The 27326-nt window shown below is 52.9% G+C and overlaps 3 protein-coding genes across 27 annotated transcripts; 1 reads left to right on the top strand and 2 right to left on the bottom strand.

Annotated features, from left to right (window-relative positions):
• The first annotated feature begins 270 nt into the window (after nucleotides 1-270).
• Nucleotides 271-2290, top strand: IFI27L2 (interferon alpha inducible protein 27 like 2). 4 transcript variants are annotated; one of them, XR_013999073.1, is made up of 6 exons: nucleotides 271-393; nucleotides 548-577; nucleotides 1076-1237; nucleotides 1438-1486; nucleotides 1683-1806; nucleotides 2033-2290. XR_013999073.1 is itself a non-coding variant. In XM_081140995.1 (5 exons), exons 1-5 carry the CDS (start codon nucleotides 366-368, stop codon nucleotides 2064-2066), a joined length of 303 nt encoding a protein of 100 aa, XP_080997121.1. In that variant the 5' UTR covers nucleotides 271-365; the 3' UTR covers nucleotides 2067-2290. The 4 variants fall into 4 exon arrangements, 3 of the variants coding, with proteins under 3 accessions (XP_080997121.1, XP_080997122.1, XP_080997120.1); XM_081140995.1 differs by lacking the exon at nucleotides 1683-1806; XM_081140996.1 differs by lacking the exon at nucleotides 2033-2290 and having other exon boundaries at nucleotides 1683-2025.
• A 4616-nt stretch (nucleotides 2291-6906) lies between these two features.
• Nucleotides 6907-12853, bottom strand: LOC308568411 (interferon alpha-inducible protein 27-like protein 1). Its single transcript, XM_081161342.1, has 6 exons — nucleotides 12588-12853; nucleotides 11610-11732; nucleotides 10677-10805; nucleotides 8585-8614; nucleotides 7596-7757; nucleotides 6907-7115 (listed from the first exon to the last, which is right to left on the bottom strand). Exons 2-6 carry the CDS (start codon nucleotides 11707-11709, stop codon nucleotides 7039-7041), a joined length of 498 nt encoding a protein of 165 aa, XP_081017468.1. The 5' UTR covers nucleotides 11710-11732; nucleotides 12588-12853; the 3' UTR covers nucleotides 6907-7038.
• A 4469-nt stretch (nucleotides 12854-17322) lies between these two features.
• Nucleotides 17323-27314, bottom strand: LOC308568336 (uncharacterized protein). Of its 22 annotated transcripts, none has more exons than XM_081161149.1 (8): nucleotides 27143-27291; nucleotides 24786-24879; nucleotides 24608-24706; nucleotides 24223-24319; nucleotides 23691-23843; nucleotides 18877-18906; nucleotides 18093-18191; nucleotides 17323-17563 (listed from the first exon to the last, which is right to left on the bottom strand). In XM_081161149.1, exons 4-8 carry the CDS (start codon nucleotides 24293-24295, stop codon nucleotides 17343-17345), a joined length of 576 nt encoding a protein of 191 aa, XP_081017275.1. In that variant the 5' UTR covers nucleotides 24296-24319; nucleotides 24608-24706; nucleotides 24786-24879; nucleotides 27143-27291; the 3' UTR covers nucleotides 17323-17342. The 22 variants fall into 22 exon arrangements, with proteins under 22 accessions (XP_081017275.1, XP_081017281.1, XP_081017268.1 ...); XM_081161155.1 differs by lacking the exon at nucleotides 24608-24706 and adding an exon at nucleotides 25328-25649 and having other exon boundaries at nucleotides 24223-24387; nucleotides 27143-27286; XM_081161142.1 differs by lacking the exon at nucleotides 24608-24706 and adding an exon at nucleotides 25328-25649 and having other exon boundaries at nucleotides 27143-27283.
• Nucleotides 27315-27326: the final 12 nt, after the last annotated feature.

The following is a 27326-nucleotide window of genomic DNA, read 5'->3' as shown; positions in this document are numbered from 1 at the left end:
AGGAAATGCGCCCAAGTGAAATTAAGGGATATTAAATATTGTTGTTCTCCTTAGGTCTTGTGTGTGTTTTTGTTGCTGTTCTTTCTTCCTTTTTCTTCCCCTCCCCTCCCCCTCCTCCCCTCCCCCTCCTATCCCCTCCCCATCCCCTCCTCCCCTCCGGTCCCTCCCCTCTCCTTCCCCCTCCCCTCCTCCCCCCCCTCCTCTTTTTCCAGCCAACAATTCTGCTGCGGGATGGGGGGCAGGGGGGCGGGGGGGAGTGGCTGGGGGGGAGGCGCGCTGCGGCGCTGCGTCCCGGGTGAGGCAGGCGGCGCCCGGGTGGTTCGCTGGGAAAGGAAGAGCCCACGCGGCAGTCAGCTCCCGAGCCGATGCGGACCCGCGGCCTCACCGTGATGAGTGAGTCTTGCTTCCCCCGGGGTGGCGGCCTGCGCGGGCTGGAGGGGGCCGGCCTCCCCGGCTCCAGCCCACCGAGGGCCGGGGGAGTCGCTACTGCCCACCGCTCCCTCCAGCACTAACTGGCTGTCGTCTCCCCCACCCCCTCGTGTCCTAGAGACAGCGGCTGCCGCGGGAATCGGCGGGGGTGAGTTACCTGCGTCCCCCCCGCCGCCAGCCCTCCCCCGGGCCCGCGACCCGCGACCCGCGCGGGGTGGGGGCCCTTCCCCACGCGGCGCAGGGGGCTCCGAGGGCTGCTCCGCCCCGCCCCGGCCCCTCCCCGCGGCCCGAGGGGATCTTAGGGGCCGAGAGCACACTCCCGCGGGAGGGCCACGTGGATCCCCGACCTAGCGGCTCCTTGAGTAATGAGGTCATTTGAATGGTTTATTTCACACACACACCCCCCCATTTACACACACGCACAAAGCTGAGGCCACCGAGGGCTAGCGACTTCCCCAGTGTCACGTTAGAGACGCAGCCAGGGCTGTGCCTCGACCTCCTTTGACATCTCTGCCCCCCCCCGCTGGCCCTTTACCCTGGCCCCCCTCTCCAAGCTGCTGGCTCCGGTGCTCGGAGCACACGCTGTCCAGGAGTTCCTAAGGGGGTGCACTCCCCAGAGCCCACGTCCCGACCCATTTCCCCGCAGTGGTGGCCGTGGGCGCTGTGCCCGTGGTGCTGGGCGCCCTGGGCTTCACCAGCGCAGGAATCGCTGCCTCCTCCGTAGCGGCCAAGATGATGTCAGCCGCCGCCGTCGCCAACGGGGGCGGAATCTCCGCCGGTAGCCTGGTGGCTACTCTGCAGTCCGTGGGTAAGTGTCCTGGGCAGCAGGAGGGGAAGGAGGACCAGGGACTTCCCATGAATTCACCCTGTCTCCTCTCTGCCGCCTCCAGCATCCCCTCCCCAAAGCCGAGCCCTGCAGGTTTCAGGTCCTCGAGGAGGGGTCCAGGTGGGGTCTCTGGGTCACTGGCCACTGCATGTTCCCCGTGCTCACCCTCTCTTCTCCCCCAGGGGCAGCTGGACTCTCTACATCATCCAATGTCCTCCTGGCCTCCGCTGGGTCAGTTTTGGGGGCCTTGCTGGGAGGTTCAAAACAGGCACCCCCTCCCTCTCCCGAGGCCTCACCCAGGGCTGAAAGTGACCAGCCAGGAGAAAATGTGTCCAAAGTCAAACCTCTGAAACCCCCACTCAGGTCAGAGAAGCCTCAGAAATAAAGATCATGTGCAGATGCACCTCCCTGTCTTCGTTCCTTGCAGCTCTGGCTGGGATGTTGTGCCTTAGAGGTTTCTGGTTCTCCCCGTTCTCCAGACCTGCCTGTCCTGGAGGGGCAGAGAGGGTGGCAGGCTGATCAAGCACAGAGTCAGATGGCAGGAGGCTTTGGTTGGTCTTAGTCTTACAATGGATGGGCTGTCTAACCCAGGGCCTCAATGTACCCTTCATTCAGCGGGCGGGGTGATAAAGGTTGCTGTGGGGAGGCCAGGGTGGGGGGTAGCCGGGATGCATATTGAGCCACTGACCGCAGGGCCCTTTGTCCTTCCTCCTCGATGGGCACTAGACATCCAGAGGTGAGAGACACCAGCCTTCCCTGACCTCACAATTCCTGCAGGGAGGCTGGCAAGCAACCCCCCAGGGCAATATAGGATGCCAGAAGTTACATGGACTCTGGCACTTCAGGGGAGGAGACTGAATCAAATGTCACTATCCTGCCCTGCCGGGCGTGGCTCAGCAGTTCATTGACCTAGGATCCAGGAGATCGTGGTTCCATTCCAGGTCAGGGCACATGCCCAGTTATGGGCTCGATCCCCAGTTGGAGGCATGCAGGAGGCAGCTGATCAATGACTCTCATCATTGATGTTTCTGTCTCTCTCTCTCTCCCTCTCCCTTCCTCTCTCTGAAATCAATAAAGATATATATATAGATATATATATATATATATGTATTATTATTTTTTTAAGTCGCTATCTTATGTCTGGAAAATCATACAGGAACTGACATTCATCAGCTCCTACCCTGGCAACAAGGGCTTTGGGGTGTCCCTGAGTCTCCATTCACCTCCAGGATGAGATCTTATTTCCTGCCAGAGAGGTGTCATTCTCTGGAGTTTTTTGTTTGTTTGTTTGTTTGTTTTTAAGGATGAGATGTAAAATAAAAACAGGAGCTCTAAGACTTCTGCTTACACCCCAGTAGATGGTCTTGAGGAGGCCTCCAGGGGGCACAGGCTGCCTTTTGTAGGCCACTCCATGTCCACATCCACTGCTTAAGAGTGTGGAAAGCTGGAGAGAGGGTCACTGCCACCCTCCACAAGAAAAAGGCAGACAACCCACACAATCATAACTTTTCTTGAAACCCTACGCGAGTTGAAGTGGCAGGGCCCCTAGTTGGCTTCAGTTGCCCACAGTGCAAACTCATTCATTAATGGGCCCTTTCTTGGCTGCCTGTCCCTCCCTGTTTCACCCTCAAGTCCTCCATTTGTGCTCCCTGGAGTCACCCCTCAATAAACCACTTGCATTCAAATCCTTGCTTCGGGGTCTCAGCGTAAGATGGCTTCCAGGCCCACTCAGGAGCCCATAGGGCTGAGCTCAAGACAGCCACAGCACTGTATCAGATTGTCCCTGACATCTGGCGGGGTTCAGGCTCCATCCATCTCCTTCCCTCAGGGGGAGGCTGACAGGAGGCTCTACAGTCTGTCTCACAGTGCCTACCTGGTCAGGACCCCCAGACAGGCCCAGGTCTGTCGGAATCCCGGCAGAGAACACAGCTCAGCTTGGGGCCTGGCCCCCAAGCCAGGCTCCCCTGGACAATGCCAGAAGCCAAAGGCCATGGGGTAAGTCACTCAAACCAGCAGGCCATCCCTAAGTCTTTGCAATTTATCATGGAAAGCACTGCACAATTTCAGTTTGAAAAATGTTCCTTCTCCGTTACCTTTCCCTCTATTACCAAAGCTACTCAAGAGAGTCTCGCTGGGGCTGGCCCGGGGATGGACCACCGACCGATGAACCACTCTCCCCTCCCTGCCCCCGACTCTCTTCATTAATTTGAAATTGTTTGATTCATGATGAAAACAGCCTTATTTCCCTGAACACAGGCAGGTTGCTTAAGAAAGCAGCTGGCAGGGAGCTGTTGGGTATGGAGCCAGTTTAAGGCTCCAGATCTGAAAAGAACCTACGGAGCAGACCATTCAGCTTATGGGAAAGATGGCCATTTTCAGTACAGTAGGAGTTGGGGACTTTGGGTCATTTCTTACAGGTTCTTTTAACAACATCTATCAAACAGGCAGCATCCCCTTTCTTGTAATGGTGTGTGGGTTTTCTGAGATGAGTCATGGGCAGTCTTGACTACAGTAAATATCTTTTTAATGTTGTTTTGATTCTCTTGTTTTGGAGCTTTGGAGTTGCTCTGTCGGTATTTAGGGTGCCCTAGAAGTTGCTGTGGGACCCAGGAGGACAGGGGGCGGGGCTCCTGGGAAACAGAATCCCTTTCCTCCCTCCCCCAGTCCAGGTGTTATGAAAGTCATGACACCTCCATCCATACCCCTTCTAGGCCCACTACACTCCTCTCACCTTAGGACCCCTTGCTGTACCCCCTGTTTTCCACAATCACAGACCAGTGCTGTGGCTCCCACCTTGGTTCCCTCTCAGAGGGGGAGTGCCCAGGGCTGGGGGTGCAGGAGAGAGAGGGCCAGAGTCATGAGGGGCTGAGCACTTCCCAGACCTGAGGGTCAAGTCTTTGTAGATGTCCTACGACAGGCCCTGCCATCAGAATGGCTCTTGTCAACTGCAGGCCTATACTGTGATTCCCTGAGCCTTTCAACAGGCACTCCCCCCACCCCCACCCCCTCCCCAGATGTCAGATGTGAGTAGTTCTTTTCTTGGGCTGGTAAGATTCCCCAGAAGATTCTTCCTCCCTCTGCTCTGAATGTTGTAACTTGAATTCCAGCGCCCTGGGTGCCTATTGCTGAAGATGATTAAGGGTCTCCATACTTGTATGGACACTCTCGTTTTTAGTATGAAGCTCCTGGTACCTCCTGGCACAGAAACACAACCTCACCAAAAATAAACTTCCAGTCGTCTGCTGGAAGGGTACTTGGGGATCTGCCTTTCTATGGAGACCAGCCCTCTCCCTGAACTCCAGAAGGACATGTCCCTCCAGTGGCTGAGCTTTTGGCGGTCCTACAGCACACAGTCGCCTCTTTCTTCCCTTCTCCACTTAAGATGAACTTCCTTGGTACTGCCAAGTAGAAACGCATGCCCATGTGATTCCTGGCTTCTAAAATTGTGTTCCTGTCATCTCTCCCCTTCTCTTGGTCTATGTGGGGTTTAAGCCTTGCTTTAGTCCTTTACTGTTGTTTTAATGGTGTATTGAGAAAGAACAGATAAATTCTCTTCATTGGATTGATTTTTCTGTTGCTTGCAATTGAAAGATTTCCTATTGTGTTCATTAGAATGGATGTTTGCTGGCTGTATAATAGGCCCACTTGGCTGAAACAATAGAAGTTTCTTTCTCTGTTACTTAGTCATATAAAAATCTCAGCCAGTACTGCTCTGGGAGACCCAGGGTCCTGCACTCTTGTTGCTCTGCCTTCCTCAAGGTGCTGCTCTCATCTGCAGGGTGGAAGATGGTCACTCTCCTGCCTGCAGCAGAGCCCTTGGGAAGGGGCCAAGGTTGTCCCACCCACTCCCCTTAGAGTTGCAGACTTTGTCTCTGCTCACCTATCACCGGAACCCAGTACTGTGAGTACACCTAACTGCAAGAAGGGCTGGAATGCAGTCCTTCACTGGAGATGATGCACCTGGCCCCAAATCAGGGCTCTCTTCATGTGAGCCAGAGGAAAGAGTAGACCTGGGGTGACTTCTAGCAGCCTCTGCCACACTGACGAAGACACTAGTCTCCATAGGAAGCCATCCTAGATTGCCACAATGAGAATTCGCCTCTCCCTCTCTGTGCAGTCCCCTGCAGCACACTAAGCCACTGTGCACCAGAACTTGGTTAGCAGTTCCTGGCTTTCCTGACATGGGGGCTCCTGAGGGCAGGCAGGGACCCTGGAATTCCACAGGGGAGGACCCAGAGTCCTGGAGTCCCGAGGGTCAACTGAAGCCAGGAATTTCAGAAATCATGGGGCTGCCAGAGTGCATTCAGCCAGCTCCCAACACGAGTTGTTTACTTTTCTGAAATGCCCACTAGACTCATAGGTTTAGTTCTTCTTAGGAGCTGAGATCCTGCTGGACTGCTCACAGTGCCCAGGGCAGGGTGTACAGGCTGTAAGGTCTGTGACTGGGTCACTGTCATGCTGAAAACCCTTCAGTGTCTCTCCAAAACTCCCAGGATCAAGTCCAAGCTCCCTTTCCCAACATGCCTGCTATGGTTTGAATGTTCGTGTCCCCCCCAAATTCATGTATAAATCCTAACCCCCAAGGGTGGAGCCTTTCTGCCTGGAATTTAATGCCCTTATAGGGAGACCAGAGAGAGCTCTCATCCCTTCTGTCTGTCATCGGAGGACTCCGTGAAAGAAGACTGTCCAGGAAGCAGGCTCTCACCAGCCTTGTCTTTGCCAATGCCTTGGTCTTTGACTTCCAGCCTCCAAGACTGGGAGAAATACATTTCTTTTGTTTATAAGCCACCCAGTCCTTGAGGTTTTTGTTACAGCAGCGCAAATGGACAAAGACACTGCTGTCACCTGGCTTCCCCTGCACGACCCCCCCCCCCAGCAATGCACTTATCGGGGGCCATCCCGGTGGCTACCTACCTGTGGTCCATCGCCCAGCAGCCCAGGAGCACTGCCCAGGAAAAGGTGGGGTTCCCTAGCACCCAGCCTGGGGCCTGACCCACAGCACATGCTCAGAGCTTGTGGAAAGGGCATGTGAATCAACATGGAAGTGAATTTTCTATGCTCTGGGATGAAACCCATCCCAGCGATAAGTTTCTACACGACCTTGTTCTGGGACGAGAAGCACGTTTTGGGGCAAAAGCCCTGAAGCAGAAAGGTCAGACCCTGATACACGAGCTTTGCCTTCTGGCTGTGGGAAGGGGGAAGGGCCATGGCTGCGGCAGTGGCATCGCAGAGCCTGTGCTTTGGAAGCCTGAGCCGGGCCACTTAGGAAATGGCCGTTGGGTGTGTCGAGGCCAGGGGTGCGGTGAGTGTGCAAATGAGACTCCGGCTTTCACATGTCTCCAACAGGATGTCACTCCACCCGCCCTTTCCTGGCTCTGCACACAAACTGAGCCAATGCCCCTCCTGGCTGGGATCTTTGAGGTCACTTAGATCAACTCCCCACTTAGAGAGGGGCAAACGCAGGCCCACAGAGAAGCTGACCTGCCAGGGTCGTGTTCAGAGTCAGAAGCTGCGCAGGGGCAGCTTCCAGTCTTCCCATGGAGGTTCCTTCCGCTCACTGCAGCCCACACATGTGGCTCGGCGACCACATGGTTGGGAAAGAGAAGTGAGCTTTCCTGCATGACTGCAAGAGAGAAGGAAGGGATCCGAGACAGTGTGCACACTTCATTTTTATTCCTCAGGGGGTGCAGCATGTGGCACTGTCACCCCGGGTCTGGTTCCCACTGCATCAGACTGGTGAAAAGGGCCTCACTTGGTTTTCTCTGCACTGGAGTGACAGGGAGTTATACTATGAGGGACACCAGGGCAGATCCAGTGGAGCCAAGGATGACTTTGGACGACAGGGACAGTCCTGATGCTCCTGGGGAGGAAGAAGAGGGTGAGCAGAGAGGGGCAGGCAGGCAGGGACAGCTCTGTGGGGTTGGAGGTTCCGGGGCCCCGCAGGAGGGCTTGAGGCCCAGACACCCCACCTGGCACCCTCCTCGCTTTCCCCAAACCCCGTATCTCTGCTCTGGGGGGGGGGGGGGACTGCTGCAGGCAGCTACCCAGTGGCATTAACTCCAGGGGTTAAACCAAGAGCTGGAAGCTGCCTAGCTCTCCAGGGAAGGAGGCTGATCCCCAGGTGGGGTGAAGACGCTCCAGGTAACCCAGCAGGCCCACCTGAACCTGCACAGCCCAGGCCATGCCTCCTTCCCTCTCTCCTACGTCTCCTTCAGAGAAACCCAGAGAGAGGACATGGAGGGTGAGACGGAGGCTGGGAGAGACTGAGGATCGCTGGGGGTAGGATCTGGGCTGGACCATCTGAAGCTCTGGCCCTTCTCGCCCCACCAGGGACACTCACCAATGGACTGCAGAGTAGCCACAAGGCTGCCAGAGGCAACCCCTCCCCCGTTGGCGATGGCGGCCACGGACATCATCTTGGCCGCTATGGAGGAGGCAGCGATTCCTCCGCTGGTGAAGCCCAAGGTGCCCAGGACCACGGGCACAGCGCCCACGGTTACAGCTGTCCAGGGAAAGGAGCTAGGTCAAGGTGACACTCAGAGAAACAGATCTCCCCCTCACACACACACACGGGGTCAAGCTTGGGGGACCTCGAGGGGTGAAGAAGAGGGTGAACTCTGAACTTGGGAGAGAATACGGGCCAGGCCAGCAGTCACAGGATGGGTGGGGAAAGCAGGAAGGGCTGTGGGGCTGCCAGGGACAGAGCTCCAGGCCCAGCTCTGGTCTGCAGTAGGACCTTCCTTGGGAAAGCCACTTGTCCTCTGGTTCTCCATGTCTCCATCAGTAAGATGCAGAAACTAGGGTGTGGCTCACCAGCTCCATGTCTTTGCTGAAGAAATCTTTAATATGATCAATCCCACTCACCCAGGGCCTAGCATAAGCAAGGAGTGCATCCTGATCCCTGCATGAGTCCCAACCCCAGGGCCCCATGGTGTCACCACAGAGCAATCAGAAGCCACTGCGCCCAGGGCTGCTGAGCAGATAGCATCTCTTTACTGCCCTGCCTCTGTTCTGACTACACACGGTTCATCCTAGGTAACCCTCAGGATAGCCCTAAATGGGCAATGTTGGCCCATTTGTCAGAGGAGGAAATGGGAGCTTAGAGGGGTTCACAGAAACCTCCAAGGTCACACAGCTAATGGTCTGCAAAGAGGAGACAGGGCCCCGCCTGGGCTGCCTCCACACACTGCTCCTTGTTTCCAGTCACTTGCCTCTTGCTCATCTCCTTCCCTACCATCTATGTGAGGCCTCGGGCAAACCTGGGCGGAGCACAAGGCCCCTAGTCTGGGGACAGACAGGGACTTGAGTCCCTTCCCTAAAGAAACTTACCTCCTCCGATGACAACTGCAGCAGCCTTGGCTGAAAACCAAAAGAACATTCTGTGAGTAGATCCACACTGGCCTCCCCTCCACGCCCTGAGTTCATGGCCCACCCATGGGGAGGGGGTTTCCCCAAGGTGAGGAGCACAGGAAGGAATGACCCTGCCTGATACTCCCCACGCCTGCCCCCCTTTACTCAGAGAAGTGGGATTTCTAAGAGGGGAGAGGGTGGTGAGCATTGCTGGGGAGTCTGGTCACCCATCCTAAGTGGATGTGCAGCCTTGGCCTAGAGGCATCTGGAGACGGGCTTTGAGGTCCGTGTGCCTGAAAATTCAGTCGTAGTGTACAGTTTTGGTTGGTTTTATCTGCCTGCTCATTGGTTGGGGTTTGTGGGGAGATCAGAAGTTATCTTTCTTTTTCTCTGTCTTTCAGGCCAGGTTTGGTTAACACCAAAAACAAAACAAAAACAAAACCCTAGCAAGCGGCTGCAGCATCTTCTCAGCAAAGGCGGAATCCCCGGCCAAGTAATTCAGGGCGCGGTAGTTTGATTGGGCTGGGATGTTAGTTCATCTAAAATAGGGTCAATGCTTGCGTAGTGGGGAATTTAAAAAGCTCTTCAGTCAGCCATCAGCCCTCACGTAGAGAGAATGTGCTTCATGTGCACTGCCTGACTGAAGTCAGGCAAGGGCTGTTGAATGCTTGAATGAGTTGAAGGCTCCTGATTCTTCAGGGCCTGACTTGCTGCCCCCTCCTTCAGGAAGCCATCCCAGATCCTCCCAATCAGAACTCATCCTTGCTCCCCCGGGGCAGGAGCAATTCACAACACTGGATCATATTATTATTATTGTTACTATTCTGAAATAGTTTCATTGATTTTGTTTGTTTGATTAGAGAGAGAGGAAGGGAGAGGGAGAGAGAAAGAGAAACATCGATGTGAGAGCAGAACATCGATTGGCTACTTCCCGCACGCACCCAGGCATGTGCCCTGCCTGGGAATCAAGCCAGCAACCTTTTGGTGCACCAGCCAGGGCTCGGGTCATATTTAGGCGTGCATGGGCCTGGCTCTCCAACGCTGTGGGTCCCTGGGGAGCAAAGAGCCGTCTTGTCTGCTGCAGCCATAGTGGCCAGGACTGCAATCTTTGAGTCCAGTGGGGGCCAGGAGTTCTGAAGATAGCAAGACGTGCGGGAGTGAGCTCAGCCTGCTCTCCAGGGAGAGAGCCTTGAGTTGACGATGGAGAAAGTAAAGAGACAGGGTATGTAAACCCAAACTGACCGGTCAGAGCGGTCACCGGGCTGGGGTATGACTCAAAAATCAAGAGCCCAGTTAGAATGGGCTTGCCGCTTATTGCTATTGCTCAGCTGGAGAGGGGATGCCGGGCCTGTGACTTGGTGTTCTGGGGCCCCAATATCAGAAGGCCCAGGGGAAATGGGTGCTGCTTGACAACCTGCGTGCGAGGCAGGCGGCCCCAGTGGTCCCCCTTGGGGAGGGTGGCTTGGCCCTTCTGTGCAGTTCAGAAACTGCCCTTCCTGAGGTCTCCTCCCAAGGCCGAGCCTCTGCATTTCCTTTCTAATTCAGTTCCCAGCACCCTGACCTTCCCTTCCTGCCCAGGGCTCCTGCACAATGATTTCTTTCTTTTTTTAAAAAAAGAATGTTTTTAAAAATTGATTTCAGAGGAAGGAAGGAAGAGAGAGGCGGGGGGTGGGGAGAAGAAGCACTGACTTGTTGTTCCACTGAATGTTGTTGATGCATTCATTGGTTGATTTTTGTATGTGCCCTGGCTGGGGATCGAACCCTCAACCTTGGCACTCTAACCAATTGAGTTACCTGACCAGGACTACAGTAGTATCTTCGTCTGTAAATAAAGGACAATATTAGCTCTTCTGGGGTTGTTATGAGAATGAAACCAATTGATCAATGTCAAATGCTAAGCCTAGTGACTAAGATGTCACTCGTTTGAGAAAATCCAGCTGTTCTTATTTTCTGATCACCAGCTGAGGATCCTCCTTATTTCTCACAAATAGGAAGGACTGTTGGCGGTGGCCCAGGTCCTAACTTTCTTGTCACACTTCTGTGTGCTCAGTGGGGGCCCAAGGCCAGTTACCTCCAAGTGGGCAAGCAGTCAGGGCTGCCACGGGGGATCCCAGGACACAGGAGGCTTTCAGTGTCCCCAGCATGGACCCCAGGGCAGATGCAGCCGAGCCCAGGGCAGCGTTGGATGACAGGGTGAGCCCTGAGGAAGAACAAAGGGTGAGTGCACAGGGGTCAGAGGGCAGGCGGTGGTCAGAGGCTGTTTGTGCTGGTGGGGGGATTGGGGATCCCCGGGTGCCTACCCAGGGGAGAGAAAGGTAAAGCCTGGTGGGTGCACACACCATCATTTGGCAGCAGGTGGAAGCAAGGACTGGATGCTCACCTGCAGACACTGACTGATCTCAAAAACAGTTTTTCATGCAAAAACCAAAAAAGCAATAGTATGAAATATACATTATCCTCTAAGTAAATGAAAACACATGCAAACAGAAAATAGCCATTTTGCAAAAATATATATGAGAAACAGATACACATTAAACATATTAGGCTGACTTTGGGGGTGGGGGCAAAAGAGAAGATAAACAGCAAAATAAAGAAGAAAAAATCCAAGAAGGGGCTCACATGAGCTAACAAAGAAAATGGGCCCAAACTGAGGAATTTTGTTAAAATCGACACTCTGCATCTGAGACCCAGCATTACAAACTGCTATGGAAGGATGGCTGGACACATAGGTAAAAAACTGAAGGTGAATTCTGGTGGTGAATTCTGGTGGTGAACCCAGGGGAAATGGGAGCCAGGGAGCAGGACCCAGGCAAAGGCCCCTCAGTCTGGGTGGGAGGAGACCCTCTGCCAGCCAGGACGGGCACCTGAGAGGGAGGACTGGGAGGGGAGAGAGGCTGCAGGTAATGTCACCCTCCCCTTCCCCGAGGGGCCCTAGCAGGATGCTCCCTGCGCCCTCCTCCCCCACCTCCTCCTCGCCCCCCACCAGCCTCCCAGGAACACTTACCCACTGATGACAGTCCAGCCAGGACAGTGCCAGAGGCCATCCCGCCAGCTTTGGCCAGGATCGCTGTCTTAGCGAGGGAAGAGGCTATGATGCCTTCCATGGCCGCACCCAGGGGAGTCACACCTGCAGGAAGAGTGCAGCTCTCATGGGGGATGGACAGATTGAAATGGGGTTTCCCCCACCACCTCTAAAGGGGCTGGGGGGGGCGGGGACACAGAGGCTTCTCTGAGCTGGGCGTCAGCAGACCTGGAGAGGGTTCAGGTGTGGGGGTTGGGGTTATGCAAGGACCTGTAAGTAGAGGACAGGGTGGAGGGGGTGGATTTTATTTCCTCAGGTGGGCTGCTTCCTTCCTCCTGAAAACGCCAGCATCACCTCCTTAATTTTCCTAGAATTCCCTTAAATCTCCATGCAGCAACTTAAAAGGCACCAGAATTAGAAAATCAGAACCAACAGCACTTTAAAGGCTATTCTGGGTTCCCGCTCTGAGGCAATCTCTTCACTAACCCAGAGGTAAAGGTGTTAAAGGTGAGGTTGCTATCTGCCCCTTACAAATGAGAAAACACTGTCTGGCACAGAGAGGCTGAGTGATTCACCCAAGGTCACAAGGCTTTGCTCGTCAAAGTGCCACCGACCCAGGTCCAGCTGCTCCCAAAGCCCAGGCTTGGGATGGCTCTGATCTGGTTCCTCCTAAACCTAACTGGTCTCTTCCCCCTGCCTATCTCACCCCCACCCAGGAATGGGCAAGGCTTATTGTCCCCAGAGTCCCAGAGCCCAGGGGCAGATGCAGGCTTGAGTCCCTCTCCACCCCACCCCCAGACCCACTTTCTCTGCCAGCAGCCACCCTGATGAGAAACAAAAGAACGTCCTTGGAATGGACCCACATGGGTCTGGGTCTCCATGACACCCCCTGAGCCCACTGCCCACCCCAGGTTGGGAGCCATGGGGAGCAGCAGCCCCTGCCACCCCTCTGTGTCTTACCTAGAGAAGAATGTTCTGAAAAGCTCCAGGGTGAGGTCTGGCTCTGGATATTTGGAGCAGCTCCGCCCTGCTCAGGAAATGCTCCAAGCAGGGAGCAAATGGGCTAAGTTTCCTTTTACAGGAAACCGAAACTACAGCCATAGTGCCCGCCTTTCCCAGCCAAGGGGAAAACCTAGTTGCTGTACATGTGGAATCTGGTCACTTCAGCCACCACTGTCAGTTAATGGGAGATGTTCATCACTTAATTAGGGGATGAGGTGTGCTCTCTGAGTAAAAAAGATCATAAGAAATAGGATCAAAGTCATATAATAAAAGGGTAAATATTAACTTCTAATGGAGACAAGAGGTGGTTTTCAGAATAGCATTAATCTCTGCAATGGACAGATGTTCAGTTATTCCAAAAACCTATACTGAAGGCCCACCATGTGGACACGGATCTAGGCGCTGAGTTAGAGCAGGGGCGGAACCAGACCGCAATGTGTGTCCTCCTGGAGTTTACAAGCTGCAAGGGGAGATAAGATAAATCACTAAACATACAGTGTGTGATTTGAAGAAGTATTGAAGCAAAACGAGGTAGAGGAGGAAAGTTGTTCCAGGTAGAAGGAACAGAGATGGCAAAGAGTCCAGGTATGGGAGGAAGAGGGAAGGAGGCAGAAAGCGATGTCAGAGGTTAAGAGGGAGCCAGGCTGTGTGAGGCCTCGCAAGCCACTGCAAGGACTTGATCTTGTGCTCTGAGTGAGATGGGAAGCTATGCAGGGCCTGGTGCAGACACGTGACAAGATCAGGTTCACTATGGCTGCTGCATTGAGAATAGACTGAAAAGAAATGTCTGTAATTTAAATTTAAATGTTCAGCATGGGTACTGTGATACAAACCTGTTATTTTCATGAGTTTCAGCTACACTGGGATGGAGATCTGTAGCCCTGTTCAGGAATCCACACACCTCCCATCAGCTACTTACAACACCAGAGAATATGCTAATTCACACAGTGAATGTGTGTGTGTGACATCATCAGCCTCCATGTCCCAACAACGTTTTGGGTGGGGGAGTCCATCCTGATTCTTCAGGGGGCTCACAACAGGTGCCGAGGCTTAAATCACTTCTGGGTGGAAGGACATCTGGCCAGCACATAGGTGTGGCTTTTATCCAGCAAGTCTACAAAGTTTCAAGAGCAAATTCAACTTCTAGACTCTACCACCATCTCCTCCCAGCTGACTCTCAAATGATCACTTCTTATTTCATCAACAAATTAGATGCAATCAGAAAAGAATTCTCTTTCCAATGTCAACTCTCCCAACCCAGCATCTGTATCCATAAACTCTGCCTTCCATCCACTGCTTTGGGTAAACTATCCCAACTCCTATGATTTCATCCCCTCTTCCTACTCAAAGACTTTGACCTTGCAACTATCCGCTCTCTGTCCTGAATTCCTGGAAACAAAGAACTGAGCTTGGCTGTGTTCCTGGAGGGTCTCCCTTGTATGTTTAAAGCAGCTCCACCCAGAAGGAAGCAAAGCCCAACCCACACAGGCAGCAAATGAGATAGATTTTATTTTTCCAAGAAACTGAAACCACAAACATTTTTCTCCTCTTTTCCCCAGTCAAGGGAAAACTCTAATTATCATAGAGAGCACCTATCTAATCCCTTTCTGACCCCAAGCTCTCACCAAGTGCCATGTGATTTCTCTGCTGCCATCAGGGCAAACTGTTGAAAGAGACAGGTACATGTGCTCTCCTCTTTCTCATCTTACAGGTGCTCTTAAAATATGCATTGTTTATAATAGGACATATTTTCAGGCATACAAAAAGCTATATTAATACTACAACAAACACTTATCTGCCTACCACTCAGCTCAAGAACTCAAATGATACAGATACAATTAACACAACCCGAGAATCCTTTCTCACCCCCTTCCCTGTCTCCCTCCCCACAGGTAACCATTCCCAGAATTTATGGCTGATTATTCCCTGCATGGTTTTATGCTTTTACCATAGGTGAATATAAATGCTGAACTTCCCTGGCAATTGTTGGATGTTCATTTGTGTTTCAGCTGAGGTTCAAAGACAGGGAGCAGTATAATAGTGGGCCTAACCTTTGCTCAGAGGGTAGCTAAGAAACTGAAAACTATTTTAAAAGAAATAGAGGAATTAATTAGAGCTGAAATTGGAGAGGAAGGAAAGAGAGAGGGAGAGAGAATTGGTGGGCTCTGCTTTCCCAAACCCCATGGGGGAGGGAGAGGAGGGGTCTACCCACCTGGATCTCAGCCAGACCCCCTAGGAAGGCTTGACATAAATCCCTTGGAATTTGGGAAGCAAGGCAGTTGTCCGAGTTGGGCCTATAAAGTGGAAAGGCAGGGAACTGTCTTGCAGGCCTCCCTGGGGCAGGAGAGCGAGGGGGCCGCTCTGGGAGTCAGCTGCCCTCTTAGAGCTTGTGGACCAATTTTAGCACCAGGCCGGCACAGCTGGAGTTAACTTGGCCACGATCACCACCCAGGGGATCCAGAGCAGAGGCTAGGACAGAATTGGAGGCGTCCAGCCAGGGAAGGCTCCCCCTTGTCAAGGACCCTGCCAGTGAGTGACCCCTGCTGACAGGAGGATGCCATAGCCTGCAAAGCAAGCTGGCAGTTTGAATCTTTGCCACCAGAGGGCGCCAAAGATAGGTTACAACAGCATCAGAGATGTCTCTGGTCCAGGTACTTGCCCTAGGGTTGCATACGTTATTTTCACCCTCATAACCACCAAAGAGGTGTACTATTATCTCCTTTTTCCAGATGCACTAATAAGTCATGCAGAGGGTCCTCTGGACACTTTCTCTTTCCCTGACACTCCCCACGCTACCCCTGCATCCATTGCCTCTTATGGGGTCACCACACCTAGGCAGGTGTCCCTCTTGGCTGGCTCTTGTAGAGACAGCTTAAGCCCCATTGTCGTTCCAAGCTTCCATGCAACCCTCAGAAATCAGCTTCCTCAGGCCCCCCATCTCCAACAGTCCCTCCTCTACCCATTCATTGTTGGACCCACAGCCCTAGACCGACTCCACCAGGCAGGCAGCAGACACAGGTCTCAAAGATCTCACACCCCTACCCCCTGGGGTGCCAAGAGAGGAACCAAGGATAGCCAAAGTACCTGTCAGGCCCCCTGTGAAAACTCCAGGAGGACAGAGATCTCTGTCTTATTAACCCATATGTCACAGACCTCAGAGCAGGGGTGGACACTCAACAAATACTTGTTGAATGAATTCTTTTTACAGCATCTTCCCAGTGATTCCCAAGCCCTCCCTTACAAAGGCTGGATACAGGTGATGGTAGTCATGGGACTGGCACACACAGCAAACCCCGGAGGGCTACGACCGTTAGCTCTCTCTGGAAGTGGGGTCCTTGTCCCCCACTGTTCTCAGCTTTGAAGTTTAAGTTAAGTTCCAAAATATGTAACTTTTTAAAACATGTAACTACACAAGTATTAGTAAAATAGGGAAAGGCTAAATAAAATGTGGTGTATTATTGCCATGGACTATTAAGCAGTAATTAAAATGACAAAGATTTATAGAATAGAAAAAGGCCAGCTGCAGAACAATATGTATGAGGTATATCAACAAAGTTATATCGATAAAAAGGCATAAAACAGCACTACATAAAATGTTTTCTATACAGATATCTAATATCTCTATCTCTTGTCTATATCTATCATTCTATCTACCTACCTATCTATCTATCATCTAGCAATACAAATCACTTTACAAGGGCATGGAGCCTGGCCGGTGTGGCTCAGCAGTTGAGCATAGACCTAGGGATCCAGGAGGTCGGGGTTTGATTCCCAGTCAGGGCACATGCCCGGGTTGTGGGCTTGATCCCCAGTGGGGGGCGTGCAGGAGGCAGCCGATCAATGACTCTCATCATTTCTTAGGCAATTTTAAAAAATGAGCTTTAGGTAATTTACATGCAATAAGATGTTGGCTTTTGTTAGAAAATTATACTACCTCATTTTATAAAATCAAAAAATAAAAAGACAAAAACCTACCAATGGCCTGCCTTCAGACCTGCCAGGCTCCTTCGGAGTTGCTGAAGCCGAAAGGGAGATTTAAGGAGACAGGGTTAATAAAATTATATAGGTTTCAGGTGTACAATTCTATAAGACATCATCTGTATATTGTATTGTGTGTTCACTACCCCAAGTCAAGTCTCCTTCAAGAATTTGCAATAAATTCCTGACTGTTTAGTCAGGGGCCTGGAACTCTTTTCCCTTAGACTGTCAAATAAAACGCTGACACAGCCAACTCAATAGACGTCTCATGTAATGAATCAAGATTATACCCTTTATTTTTTGGTGTGTGCCCAATTTTAGTCATTAGTTTATGAGCCATGAGATGAAAAAGGTTGAAAGTCACTGCTCTAGAACCATGATGCAGCCAGACCCTGAGTCCTGGGTGGGGTCGATCACGCCTGAGGATAAAGGGCTTGGTAGCTGAGGGTCAATGGCTCAAACAGTGACCCCAGAGCCAAGCCGTCCTATCACGCTGGCCCTGGCTGAGACCTTCGAAGACACTTTGTCCAAGTCCCCATCTGAAGAGCAGCACACCGAGGCTCAAAGGGGAGGCATGACCTTCTCAGGGTCACAAGTGAGCGGTGGGACTGGGAGCAGACCTGGCTTCCAGTCTCGGAGGACATGGGTGCTCGTTCCTAGAGTTCCCGCTAGCTCTCCAGGCCCTGCCCAAGAGAAGGCGGCTCGGACACCGGGGAAGGTCACAGCATCTTGCCTTTATTTCCCATCCTTCCCTGAACCACCCTGGGAAGCAGGGGGCTTGTGGTTTGGGGGACTGTCATCCTGAGGGTCACCTCCAACATCGGGACCTCTCTTCCCTTCAGTATCAGGTCCAGCTTGGGTAGAGGTCTTCTTTTTAGGAGACCCCCACCAGGCCCCCAAAGATGACCCAGTCAAGCCCAGGAGGATGTTGGATGATGTGGAGAGTCCAGCTGCCCCTGGGGAAGGAGAGAGGGTGAGACCACAAGGGCACAGGCAGCTCCAGCAGCTCCTGGCAAGGGTGTAGGGTCAGAGACCCCAGGGACCCTCAGGAGGCCAGAGGCCCCAGCATCCCACTCCTGCTCCCTCCTCTACTTCCTAGAACCCCAGGATATCTGCTCTGGGAAGCGGCTGCCCAGAGAGGAGATATGAACTCTGGTGGTGAGTCCACCAGTGACAGACGGGGCACATCCTCTGAGAAATGGCAGGCACCTCACCTTCCTCAGGACGAGGCTGGGGCCCGGAGAGGGGAGGGGACCTGCCCAGGTTTTGTAGGGTTGACTGGGAATGCAGACCTACTGGGCTGCACCCGTGGACCCACCCACCCCCAACCAAAAGAGGGGACAGCAGGAGAGAAGCAAAGGACCAGGGACACTGAGGACCACAGAACTGGAAGGAGAGGACGGGCCCTCCCCCAGTCTGAGCCTCTGGGCTGAATCCTGGCCTGGCCCTGGTCCTCCATCCCCTCCTCCTGCTCAGGACACTTACCCACAGACTGCAGAGTGGCCGCTATGGAGGAGGCAGCGATTCCTGTGCTGGTGAAGCCCATGGCGCCCAGCAAGACGGGCACAGAGCCCACGGCCACCACTGCGGGGAAGAAGAGTGAGGTTGGCCCCATGGGACAGACCTCCCCAGAGCTCCCTGTCATTTTCCTGGGGGATGAACTGTGCTCTTGTGAGAGTCCCAGGGTAGGGACAGGGACCCAACACAAAGGAGGGTGATAGATATGAACACAAGCGAGTGGGCAGGCTCCCAGGAGAACTGGGTCCCAGGCCTGTTCGGGCCTCCGTTTTGCTGTGACACCTGGGAGGCACATAGCCCTCCTGGGCCCGAGGTGCCCTTGTGGAAAATAAATTAAATTGAAACAGGCAGTCATCTTCAAGCTTCCCCCTGTGGCAGGCAAAACCGTCCCGCGCACAAGCACAGGGTCTCAAGCACAGTGTTAGCAGAAGATAACATCAGAGCTGCTCTTCTGAAGAGGTGATGGGGTGAGGGCCTCTGCCCTCTGCCCCTCAGGCTGTGCAGCAGTGTGGGTGGAGGGCGCCTGGGAGAAGCTGAGCTTGGACTTGGGTGCGGTTAATGGCTTCGCTTTGGTTCCTGCGCTCTAAGGTTCACTTGTACTCCACGTCTGGCCCCTGCCCACTGCACTCCACCCCTACCCACCCGCATCTTGGGTATCCAGGGAATCCTGGGCTTGGTCAAGGTGGGCTGCTCCCAGAGGCCCAGGGCCAGGGGCCTATGGGGGCTTGAGCTCCTTCCAAGGGAGACTCACCTCCTCCGGCCACAGCAGCAGCAACAGTGGCTGGAAACAAAAAGAACAAACAAAAAGAATGTGTGTGAGTGCACTGCACTGGCTTCCCCTGCGCTTCCCCCTGCCGCCCACAGTGGGGAGGGTGCTCTGGAGCCGGCAGGGGAGAGGGGAGCCCCTGCCTGCTCTTGCACAGGGGTCTGATTTACTGAGCACGCAGAGGATGGAGGAGGCCAGAGCTCGGAGCAGCTCCACGTGGGGAGAGGTACTGGCTACCAGCTTGATAGGGCTCCATCTACTCTTTGAAGGCAATACATTTGGTATCATTTTCTCAGGAAGGGAGGGAGGGAGGGAGGGAGGGAAAGGGGGAAAGGGGGAAAGGGGGAAAGGGGGAAAGGGGGAAAAGGGGAAAGGGGGAAAGGGGGAAAGGGGGAAAGGGAGAAAGCATGAAAAGCATGTCATTTTTATTTGCAGGTGCTAAACCAAACTGTCCTCTCCCCGCTCCAGAAACCCTATCCCCATCCCAGGCCACAGGTTGGAATGACAGCCTGCCATCCTCCAGGGCTCAGTGTACTCTTCCCCGTCTGCAGGAAGCATCCCCAATGCCCCCATCCGAAGTCCCCCTGCCTCCTGTGTGTGTCCTGCCCTGTGGCTGGAGCCCCTGGCAGCACTGGGCAGAGCACACCTGGACCACTGTGCATTGCTGAGAGTGCCTGGGGCTGGCAGGGACATCTGGCAGGGCCAGGGTCTGCCGTGTTCAGGCAGCTGGGACCAGGAGTTCTGGAGATTTCGGTACCTGCAGGAGTGAGGTCAGCCAGCTCCCCCCGAGGAGAAGTCTTGGTCTCAGTCATGGGATAAAAGGTGTAAAATCAGCTCCGGGCCTCCAGGACATGCCCAGTCATTTCTTACAGATCATAGCTCCTGGCTCATGATCACATCTCTCCACTCCTGACCTGCCTGGATGATTTCAATTTTGGCACAGGTGATATTTCCAACAAATGGGGCTTCCGGTTCTCACTTCCAAAACTCTTCATCACCATTGCCCACACGGTCATACCCTATGCCCATGCTGCCCACTATGGTAACCACTAGCCACATGGGACTATTTAAATTTTAACCCATTAAAACAAAATTAAAAACTCAGTTCCTCAGTTGCGCTAGCCACATCTCCAATGCTCAAACATCACAGGTGGCCAGTGGTCACCATATCGAACGGCATGAAGGACGTGCCCATTATTGCAGAAAGTTCGGCCGGACCTTGTTATTGACATCAACTGCCGCTCTCTATGATCAACATCCAGTGACCCTCCCGCCCCAGAGACCTTCACCTCTGCCCTTTACAGATTCTGATTCTGATACAGCCTCGATCAGTTCAGTCATACTGGCATTTCCAGGATCAGTCCTAGTTTTCTGTGGCTGGTGTGACCGATTAGCACAAGCTGGCTGTTTATTCTCTCCAATTCTAGTCCTGGAGGCTAGAAGTCTGAGTTCACGGTGTCAGCAGGAGCGTGCTCTCTCTGAAGGCTCTAGGGGAGGTTCCTTCCTTGCCTCTTCCTAGCGTTTAGTGGCTGCCAGCAATCCTTGGCTTATGGCTGCATCACTCCCACTTCCCTTCTCTGCCTTCACGTGGCCTTCTCCCTATGTCTTATCCCTTCCCTTCCCTTCCCTTCCCTTCCCTTCCCTTCCCTTCCCTTCCCTTCCCTTCCCTTCCCTTCCCTTCCCTTCCCTTCCCTTCCCTCCCCTTCCCCCCTCCCCTCCCCTCCCCTCCCCTCCCCTCCCCTCCCCTCCCCTCCCCTCCCCTCCCCTCTCTTCTCATGAGGACATCAGTCATACCCTACCCCAATATGACCTCATCTCAATTTACATCTTAATTACACCTACACATGCACAAGTACTAGGGGTTAGGATCTCATATATCTCTTTGAGGGGACACAATATAACCCACAAGTCTATCCCTCATTCAGCCCATGTCCTCTGTGCCCTCCTCACCCATGTAGGTTTTCATACCCATGCATCCCAAGTGCCCCTCACAGACCCTTAATGCTCTCCCCTCCTCTTCCTCCCTTGTGCTCCACCCCGCCAAGTTTTCCTGTTCTCTTCACTGCCCACTCTGAGAACACCTAGAATTCACAACTTCTCCCCAATCTTCAAATCTACCACACCTCCATCCTCTTGTTTCTCCCAGCTTCCCATTTCACTAAGAATATGAAGGCAACCAGAAGAGACCTTCCGTAGGCTCCCTTCCTTCAGCAAGTCCACTACCCCCTCCTCTCCCCGCTCATTCCTCTTGCCCTCCCGCTTCTGTGCTGAGCGCTGGGTGCTGGGCCGAGCTGCCCTCGCCGACAAGGAGACGCTCCTACAGTGTTCCTCCCTTGCTTCTGCACCATCGAAATCTCCCTCTGTCCTGGACCATTCCCGAGAGCATTCAACCAGGCTTTACCACCCCCCACCTGAGGAACAAAGGCAGCCTCTCCCTCTGTACCACGCCTTCCTCTAGGTGCCACCTCACTTTGATCCACTCCTTACAGCAAAGCTCCTCGAAGTCATTTTCTACACCGAGGGAGAGGCAGTTCGTACAGTGGTTAGGCACCAGGACATAAGACCATGTTCACAAGATAGAGACAAATAGGAGCGATGCAGCTACAAACCAAGGCACAGCAAGGATTTCTGGCAGCCACCAGAGGCTAGAAGAGGCATAGGATAGGTTATTCCCTCAAGTCTTCAGAAGAAGCATGACCCTGTCGACACCTTGATTTGGGATTTCTAGCCTCTAGAACGGTGGGAGAGTACATTTCTGTTGTTTTAAGCCACCTCATTTGTTTATGGCTGGCCTAGAAAACATTTTCCTCCTCTGGCCTTCAGGAAACATCCTTTCTCACTTCTCTTCCTGCCACACTTGCCTCTCCTTCTTGGTTTGGTCCCCCCTCCTCTCCCTGGTCTCTGATGGTGGCATGTCCAGGGCTCAGCCTCAGATCTTTTCTCTGTTTCAGCTCTGCTCCTTGGGTGCCTCACCCAGTCCCATGACTTACGGGACCACCTGTATTCTGACGACTTGCAAATTGATATGTCCGGCCCAGACCTGCTTGGCACATCCACCTGGGTGTCTGAGAAGCACCTCAAACATAACAGGTCACAAGGTGGACTCTTATTTCCCCTCCCGCAACTGCTCCTCCAGTGGTCGTCCAGGCTCAGTGAAAGGCAGATCCATTCTTTCAGCAGCTCAGGACAAGCAGCCAGGAGCCAATTTTTCCCAGTTTCCCTCTCTCCACACCAATCTATCCTGCTAATTCACCTTCAAAAATATCTACTCTGACCATGCTTTGCCTCTCCCATCACGGGCCAAGCCACTACCATCATCTCTCTCCAGGATTACTACAGTAGCTCCCTAACTGCCCCCCTGCCTCTGCTCTGGCCCCCAAGTTTCTATTCAGCCAGGAGTGAGCAGGATTGTGTCTTTCTCACATTGATGTTCCTCTCTCTCTCTGTGTCTTTCTCTCCCATCCCCTACCTTCCACTCTCTCTAAAAAAATCAATGGAAAAAATATCGTTGGGTAAGAATTAACAAAAATAAACACACACAGAAAGACAAATACTGTATGATTCCACTGTGGATGAATAAAAGGGGTTCTACAGAAAGCAGCCTCACAGGGTGATCTGACCATAAAGTCCTAACTGGGCAGGTCATGGGGGATAGTTGCGTCCCAGGCCTATAACTTCTTTAGTGAAAGGTTTTAAGCCAGCCTGTTCCTTATTCTGCTACATCGAGGTTAGCACACCTTTGAAATAGCAGAATACCCCCAGAAGGGGGCATTAACACTCAAGAGAGCACATAAACTTGTTAACTGTCCTGTAATCCAATCCCTGCCTGCCTTTCTTCAATCTTCCTTGCATCCCCTCCTTAATTTCAAATGCACCAAAGAACCGGCAAAACTGTTATTCTCAGGAACATTTGAGATCTTGCTTCCCGGCATATGTCACTGGTTTGGTTCAAATAAATTCTTATGAAGATTCTCTACAGGTTTGGACATTTCCTACATCAACAGCACTCAATATGTCATATGTGTAGAGACAGAAAGTAGGCTGGTGGTTGATAGGGGCTGGAGGAGGAGGGGACAGGAGTTAGTGTTTAATGGGGATAGAGTTTCAGTTTGGAGAGATGAAGAGCTCTGAAAACTGGTCACGCAAAAATGCAAATATGCTTAACATGATGGAATGTACACTTAAAAGTGGTTAAGTTGGCAAATTTCATGTTGTGTGTATTTTGCCACAATTAAAAAAAACAACAGAGTGGAACTTTTGCTGACCTGTCCCTGGCTGGCCCCACCTCAGAGGTCAGACTGCTCTGCAAGGGTATGTCCTGGGAACGAAGTATGGACCAGGCCCTGGTGCATCAAGGGAGGAGCGCAACTAGAGAAACGAAACGTACCCAGGCCTTGGGAGTGGTGGGGCCAATAGGGCACCAGCAGTGGACTTTAAAAGGTAAAGAGCCAGGCCTCCCACTGGCTGACTAGGGGTCTGAGCAGACCTTTGTGAAAAGCATGAGGCCAAGGACAAAGTCCTACCCCGCACTTACAAACCAAGGCCCAGAGAGGACACATGACTGGCTTGGGGTAACGCAGCAAGTCAGTCAGTCAGAGAGCCAGGGCCTGAAGTGCAGTCCCTCTGACTCTAGAGCATAGCTGACTTCATTGCCATGTACGTGGTGCCCCTTTGCTGGTGACGTAGGTGCAGCAGGAATTCCACCAGGGACATGTGCCCTAACGCTGAAGCTTAGAAGGCCGAGCTGAGCAGTGAGGGTGGGGTGAGATCTCACAGACTGGTGCCCGGGGACCAGTTACCTGCAGTGTGGCGGAAATCCCATTTTTTGTCTTCGGGTGGGTCTGTGGAGTTTGTGGAAGGTCCATCGGGTTCCTGTGGGGTTCCTGATGGGGGATCCACTGGTGGCCCCCCAGGAGTAGAGCCAGCAGGGGATGGTTGGGAGGGTTCATCCTCTGGAAAAGCAGAGAGGGAGCACACAGGGCGGCAGCTGTGGGACCGAAGGGCGGCCCCAGGCTACAAGGAGGGTATGAGGCCCAGGGGCTCCATACCAACCCTCCACCGTCTCCCGAAGCTCCCAAGGACTCTGGAGTGGGGAGGGGACCTCAGTGGCAGCTGTATGGAGAGGTGATGGGATTGTTTGGAGATGAACCCATGGAGAAGACAGAGAGGGGGACCTGGCCACCAACGGAGAGGTGGCAGGTCCTTCACTTTACAGAGGGGTAGTCTGAGGCCCAGGAGGGAAGAGCCTTGCTCAGATCTAACTCTGCTCTGGGTCATGCATCTCAAGCCCTGGGCCACCTCACCCTCCAGAGCCTCCCCGAGGGCACTCACCATCCGACTGAGACTCCTGCAGGAGGGCATCAGCGGCAAATCCTTCCGAGTTCTCTATGGCCTTAGCTGACATCTTCTTGGTGGCAGCGTGGGGACTCTAGGTGCACAGCCTATGGTCACCACTCTCTTTCCCAGAAACAGGCTGTGAAACTCGAAGTGCTGTGCCTGATTTATGATGCACTGGGGTGTCACCCTGTTGCCCTGAACCATGCCCTCTTTTCTAGAGCAGTCTGTTGGCCACTTTAGCACATCCCCTAGATCTGCACAGACCCCAGCTTTTTAAGTTAATGACTTTGCCTGGCTCCCTCATCTCCAGGGTTCTACTCATGTCTGCGCTCTAACCACTGCCCCCAACCCAGCCAACATCTTAGGGCTTGAGAGGAACCTGGGCTGGAACAAGACCGGTTGCTCCCAAAGTCTCAGGGTAAATGTGGGCTCACACCCCTTCCCAGCACATTCACGACTGATCACAGTCACAGCAGCCCTGGATGGCAGCAAGGAGGGAAGCTGTGAGTGGAGTCCTGCTGCTCCCTCCCCTCCCCTACTTCCCAGGCCCTGCCTACCTTGGGAAGTAATTGCCAGAGAAGGCAGAGCAGTGTAGGAAGTCCTGTGTGTAGTGAGGCTGATGAGGACTCTCACAGGCTAAGTAGTCCCAACCTGGATGATGTGTAACCCCAAGGATCAAAGGAGCCCGATGAGTCATTCTGATTCCAGGCTTAGAGCCAGGTAGACCTCACCTTTGCCTTGTTAATGTGAAGATGGGTGAGTGTGGACTGGTCTTCAGGATAATCTAATTCCAACACACCCCAAAGCCCATAGATAATGCTCAGCTTCTCTAATCCCCTAATGGTGGCCACCTGGTTGCGCGGTAATGGGAAAGCTTAAGTCACATGCAATGTCCATATAAACCAAGGCATATTTAGAACCCTCACTTGCAGGGAAAAAGCCAATATAGTCAATTTGCTAACTTTCACTGGTTGGGAATTCTGGTGGATGGCCCTCAGACTCTTTTGGTAGTTGCCTTGGGTGTTGTTTAGAACACACAGGATATGATGCTACTGCATTAACCAAGTCACTGTATTTCAAGGGCAATCTGCCATCTCACCAGGCAATGCAGTGGCTGCTCTTTTATGCATCCAATCATCTGTATCTACTGAAGGTCAGTTCCTAGAGCTGGTACTGGAGCTAAACCGTCAACTTCCTGATTGCCAGGGGTGTCAGTGCCTTATGAGCCAGGATGCGGAAAACAGGACTGCCTCGGGTTCTTGCAGGTGGACCGAAATGTCTTTCCACATATCCTGATCCCACAAGGGCTTATTCATGGTCACTTAACCCTTTACTTCTCATTATCCAAGCCATTGGGTTAATCCCTTTGTGGTAGGAAAGTAAGAAGCTAGAAAAAGTCCTGGGCAAGTGGAATAGGAAAACTGAGACAAGAAAATTAGACAAGGTCAAACGATTTTAACAACTTACAGCCAGCTAGTGAATCACAAGACATTATCTCCCCTGACCAAGGACATGAGAGCAAATAGATTATTCCTCTCCTCCCTAACCACAGAATACATAGTTTAAATCACCCTGGTCAGGGAAAATAGAGAATAGAGACTCAATTGTGCCAGACAAACTCAAGGACAGATGAAGTCAGGGGAACAAATAACAAAAAGCCCATTAAAGCCAGACAGACCACAGATAAAAGTGAAACAGTAAAGCAGAGCAGAGAATAATCCCAAACTCCCCTAAAGTGATGCATCAGCACTTTCAAAAAGCACCTGGAAATCTGATAAATATTCTACTGAAACCCTTCCCTAAGATTCTCACCCACAGAAAAAAAAAATATTTAAAAAAACCTCAAGACAAATACCCAGTGTGGCTCACTCTAGAGCACGCCCATGGCCCTTCCCAGGCATGAACTTCTTACTTCCTCCTAAACTCTAAGGTTCCCCACAAAACTGGCAACCAGGGGAGCAATGGGCAGGGACAGCTCATCCCAGGCTTACCCCCCGCCCCCCATCCTGTCTCCAAGGCTCCCTTTTTCTCTGACCAACCACTGAGCTGACAGTGCCCCCGCCTTGGCTCACTTCTTTCCTACAAAGTTTCTAGGGAGCTAAAGCAGAGAGCACTGCCTAGGCTCTGTCTTGTTGCTTCTTCTACCCTAAGTCCTTCCTCTATTTCATGTCCTCAGCTTTAATAAATGTACTCTCAAAATCACCTGGACCCATATTGTGAAATCTCTCCTACATGAAGAACCCGCACACTGCCAGCAGGCCCAAGGCAGACCGGCTCCAGGCTCAGACTCTGTTTGATAACATCTTTAGAACAGCCCAGCTATCAGTGCAAAAGGTTAAGGGACAAAGCTCATGCTCCAAGGTGTGTAACTGGCTCAGAGGAGACAGGAATCTCTGTCCTGCCCCGGAGGAGGGACACACAGCCCTTCCTTCCTCCTCTGCCGTGAGGGACAGTTCCAGTCCTGTCATCACCTTTTCAGGCACCACTTGGACACAGGCTCTATGCCACCCAGACTCTTGGGGACACACTGGCAAGTCCTCCCAATAAATGAGTTAAGTCCTGTCTCGCGGTGGCTCCAAGCGGGTAGAGAGCCTCCCTTGACCTAAGCTTGGTGATTGCCCCCACTGTCCTTTCGGACTTGCCAAGGTCACCAGGCTGTGAAGCTGATTTCTCTGCCTGTAACAAAGGAGCCAGCTTAGCTTGGCGGTTAAAGCCTGGGCTTTAGAATCAGGCCGACGTGCCCTCACCATCAGTGGGCAATGGGCGTGGCATGAAAAACTGCGGAAAACAGTACCTCCGACGGCAGGCTAGCTGGGCTGCAAATTAATTGCGAAACTGTTTGCAAAGCTCCAAACACACAGTAAGCCCTCAACACGTAGCCAGCCCCGTGCACTAAAAGCGGACCGCAACCCACCCCGCGTCCTCGCGCCTGCGGCGCGCGGAGCCCCTTCGGCTAGAGGACCGCGACCTCCGCTCGCCTCTTCGTCGCGGGAGGAGCGCCGCCCTCACAGCCGGGTCCGAGCTCCCTCCGCGCCGCGCACTCCCCCATCGCGGAAGCGCCCTGCCGCGCGGCAGCGAATCAAGTGGCGGCGTCTAGC

This window comes from Miniopterus schreibersii (genome assembly GCF_964146895.1).
Source record: "Miniopterus schreibersii genome assembly, chromosome: 1".
NCBI lineage: Eukaryota > Metazoa > Chordata > Mammalia > Chiroptera > Miniopteridae > Miniopterus > Miniopterus schreibersii.
The sequence above is the reverse complement of the archived record's forward strand: the minus strand, read 5'-3'. Positions and strand labels throughout refer to the sequence as shown.

Bases quoted from the DNA above. Each gene is read 5' to 3' on its own strand.
- IFI27L2 (XM_081140994.1), top strand. From the start codon at position 366: ATGCGGACCCGCGGCCTCACCGTGATGA. The intron at 394-547 runs GTGAGTCTTGCT...CTCGTGTCCTAG, and splicing joins CCGCGGCCTCACCGTGATGA to AGACAGCGGCTGCCGCGGGA. The intron at 578-1,075 runs GTGAGTTACCTG...ATTTCCCCGCAG, and splicing joins TGCCGCGGGAATCGGCGGGG to TGGTGGCCGTGGGCGCTGTG.
- LOC308568336 (XM_081161153.1), bottom strand. From the start codon at position 25,366: ATGATTGGATGCATAAAAGAGCAGCCACTGCATTGCCTG. The intron at 18,907-23,690 runs GTAACTGGTCCC...TTTTGTTTCCAG, and splicing joins GGATTTCCGCCACACTGCAG to CCACTGTTGCTGCTGCTGTG. The intron at 17,564-18,092 runs GTAAGTGTCCTG...CTCCTTCCCCAG, and splicing joins GGCCACTCTGCAGTCTGTGG to GGGCAGCTGGACTCTCCACA.
- LOC308568411 (XM_081161342.1), bottom strand. From the start codon at position 11,709: ATGGAAGGCATCATAGCCTCTTCCCTCGCTAAGACAGCGATCCTGGCC. The intron at 8,615-10,676 runs GTAACTGGCCTT...TTTGGTTTTCAG, and splicing joins GACTGCTTGCCCACTTGGAG to CCAAGGCTGCTGCAGTTGTC. The intron at 7,116-7,595 runs GTGAGTGTCCCT...CTTCCTCCCCAG, and splicing joins GGCTACTCTGCAGTCCATTG to GAGCATCAGGACTGTCCCTG.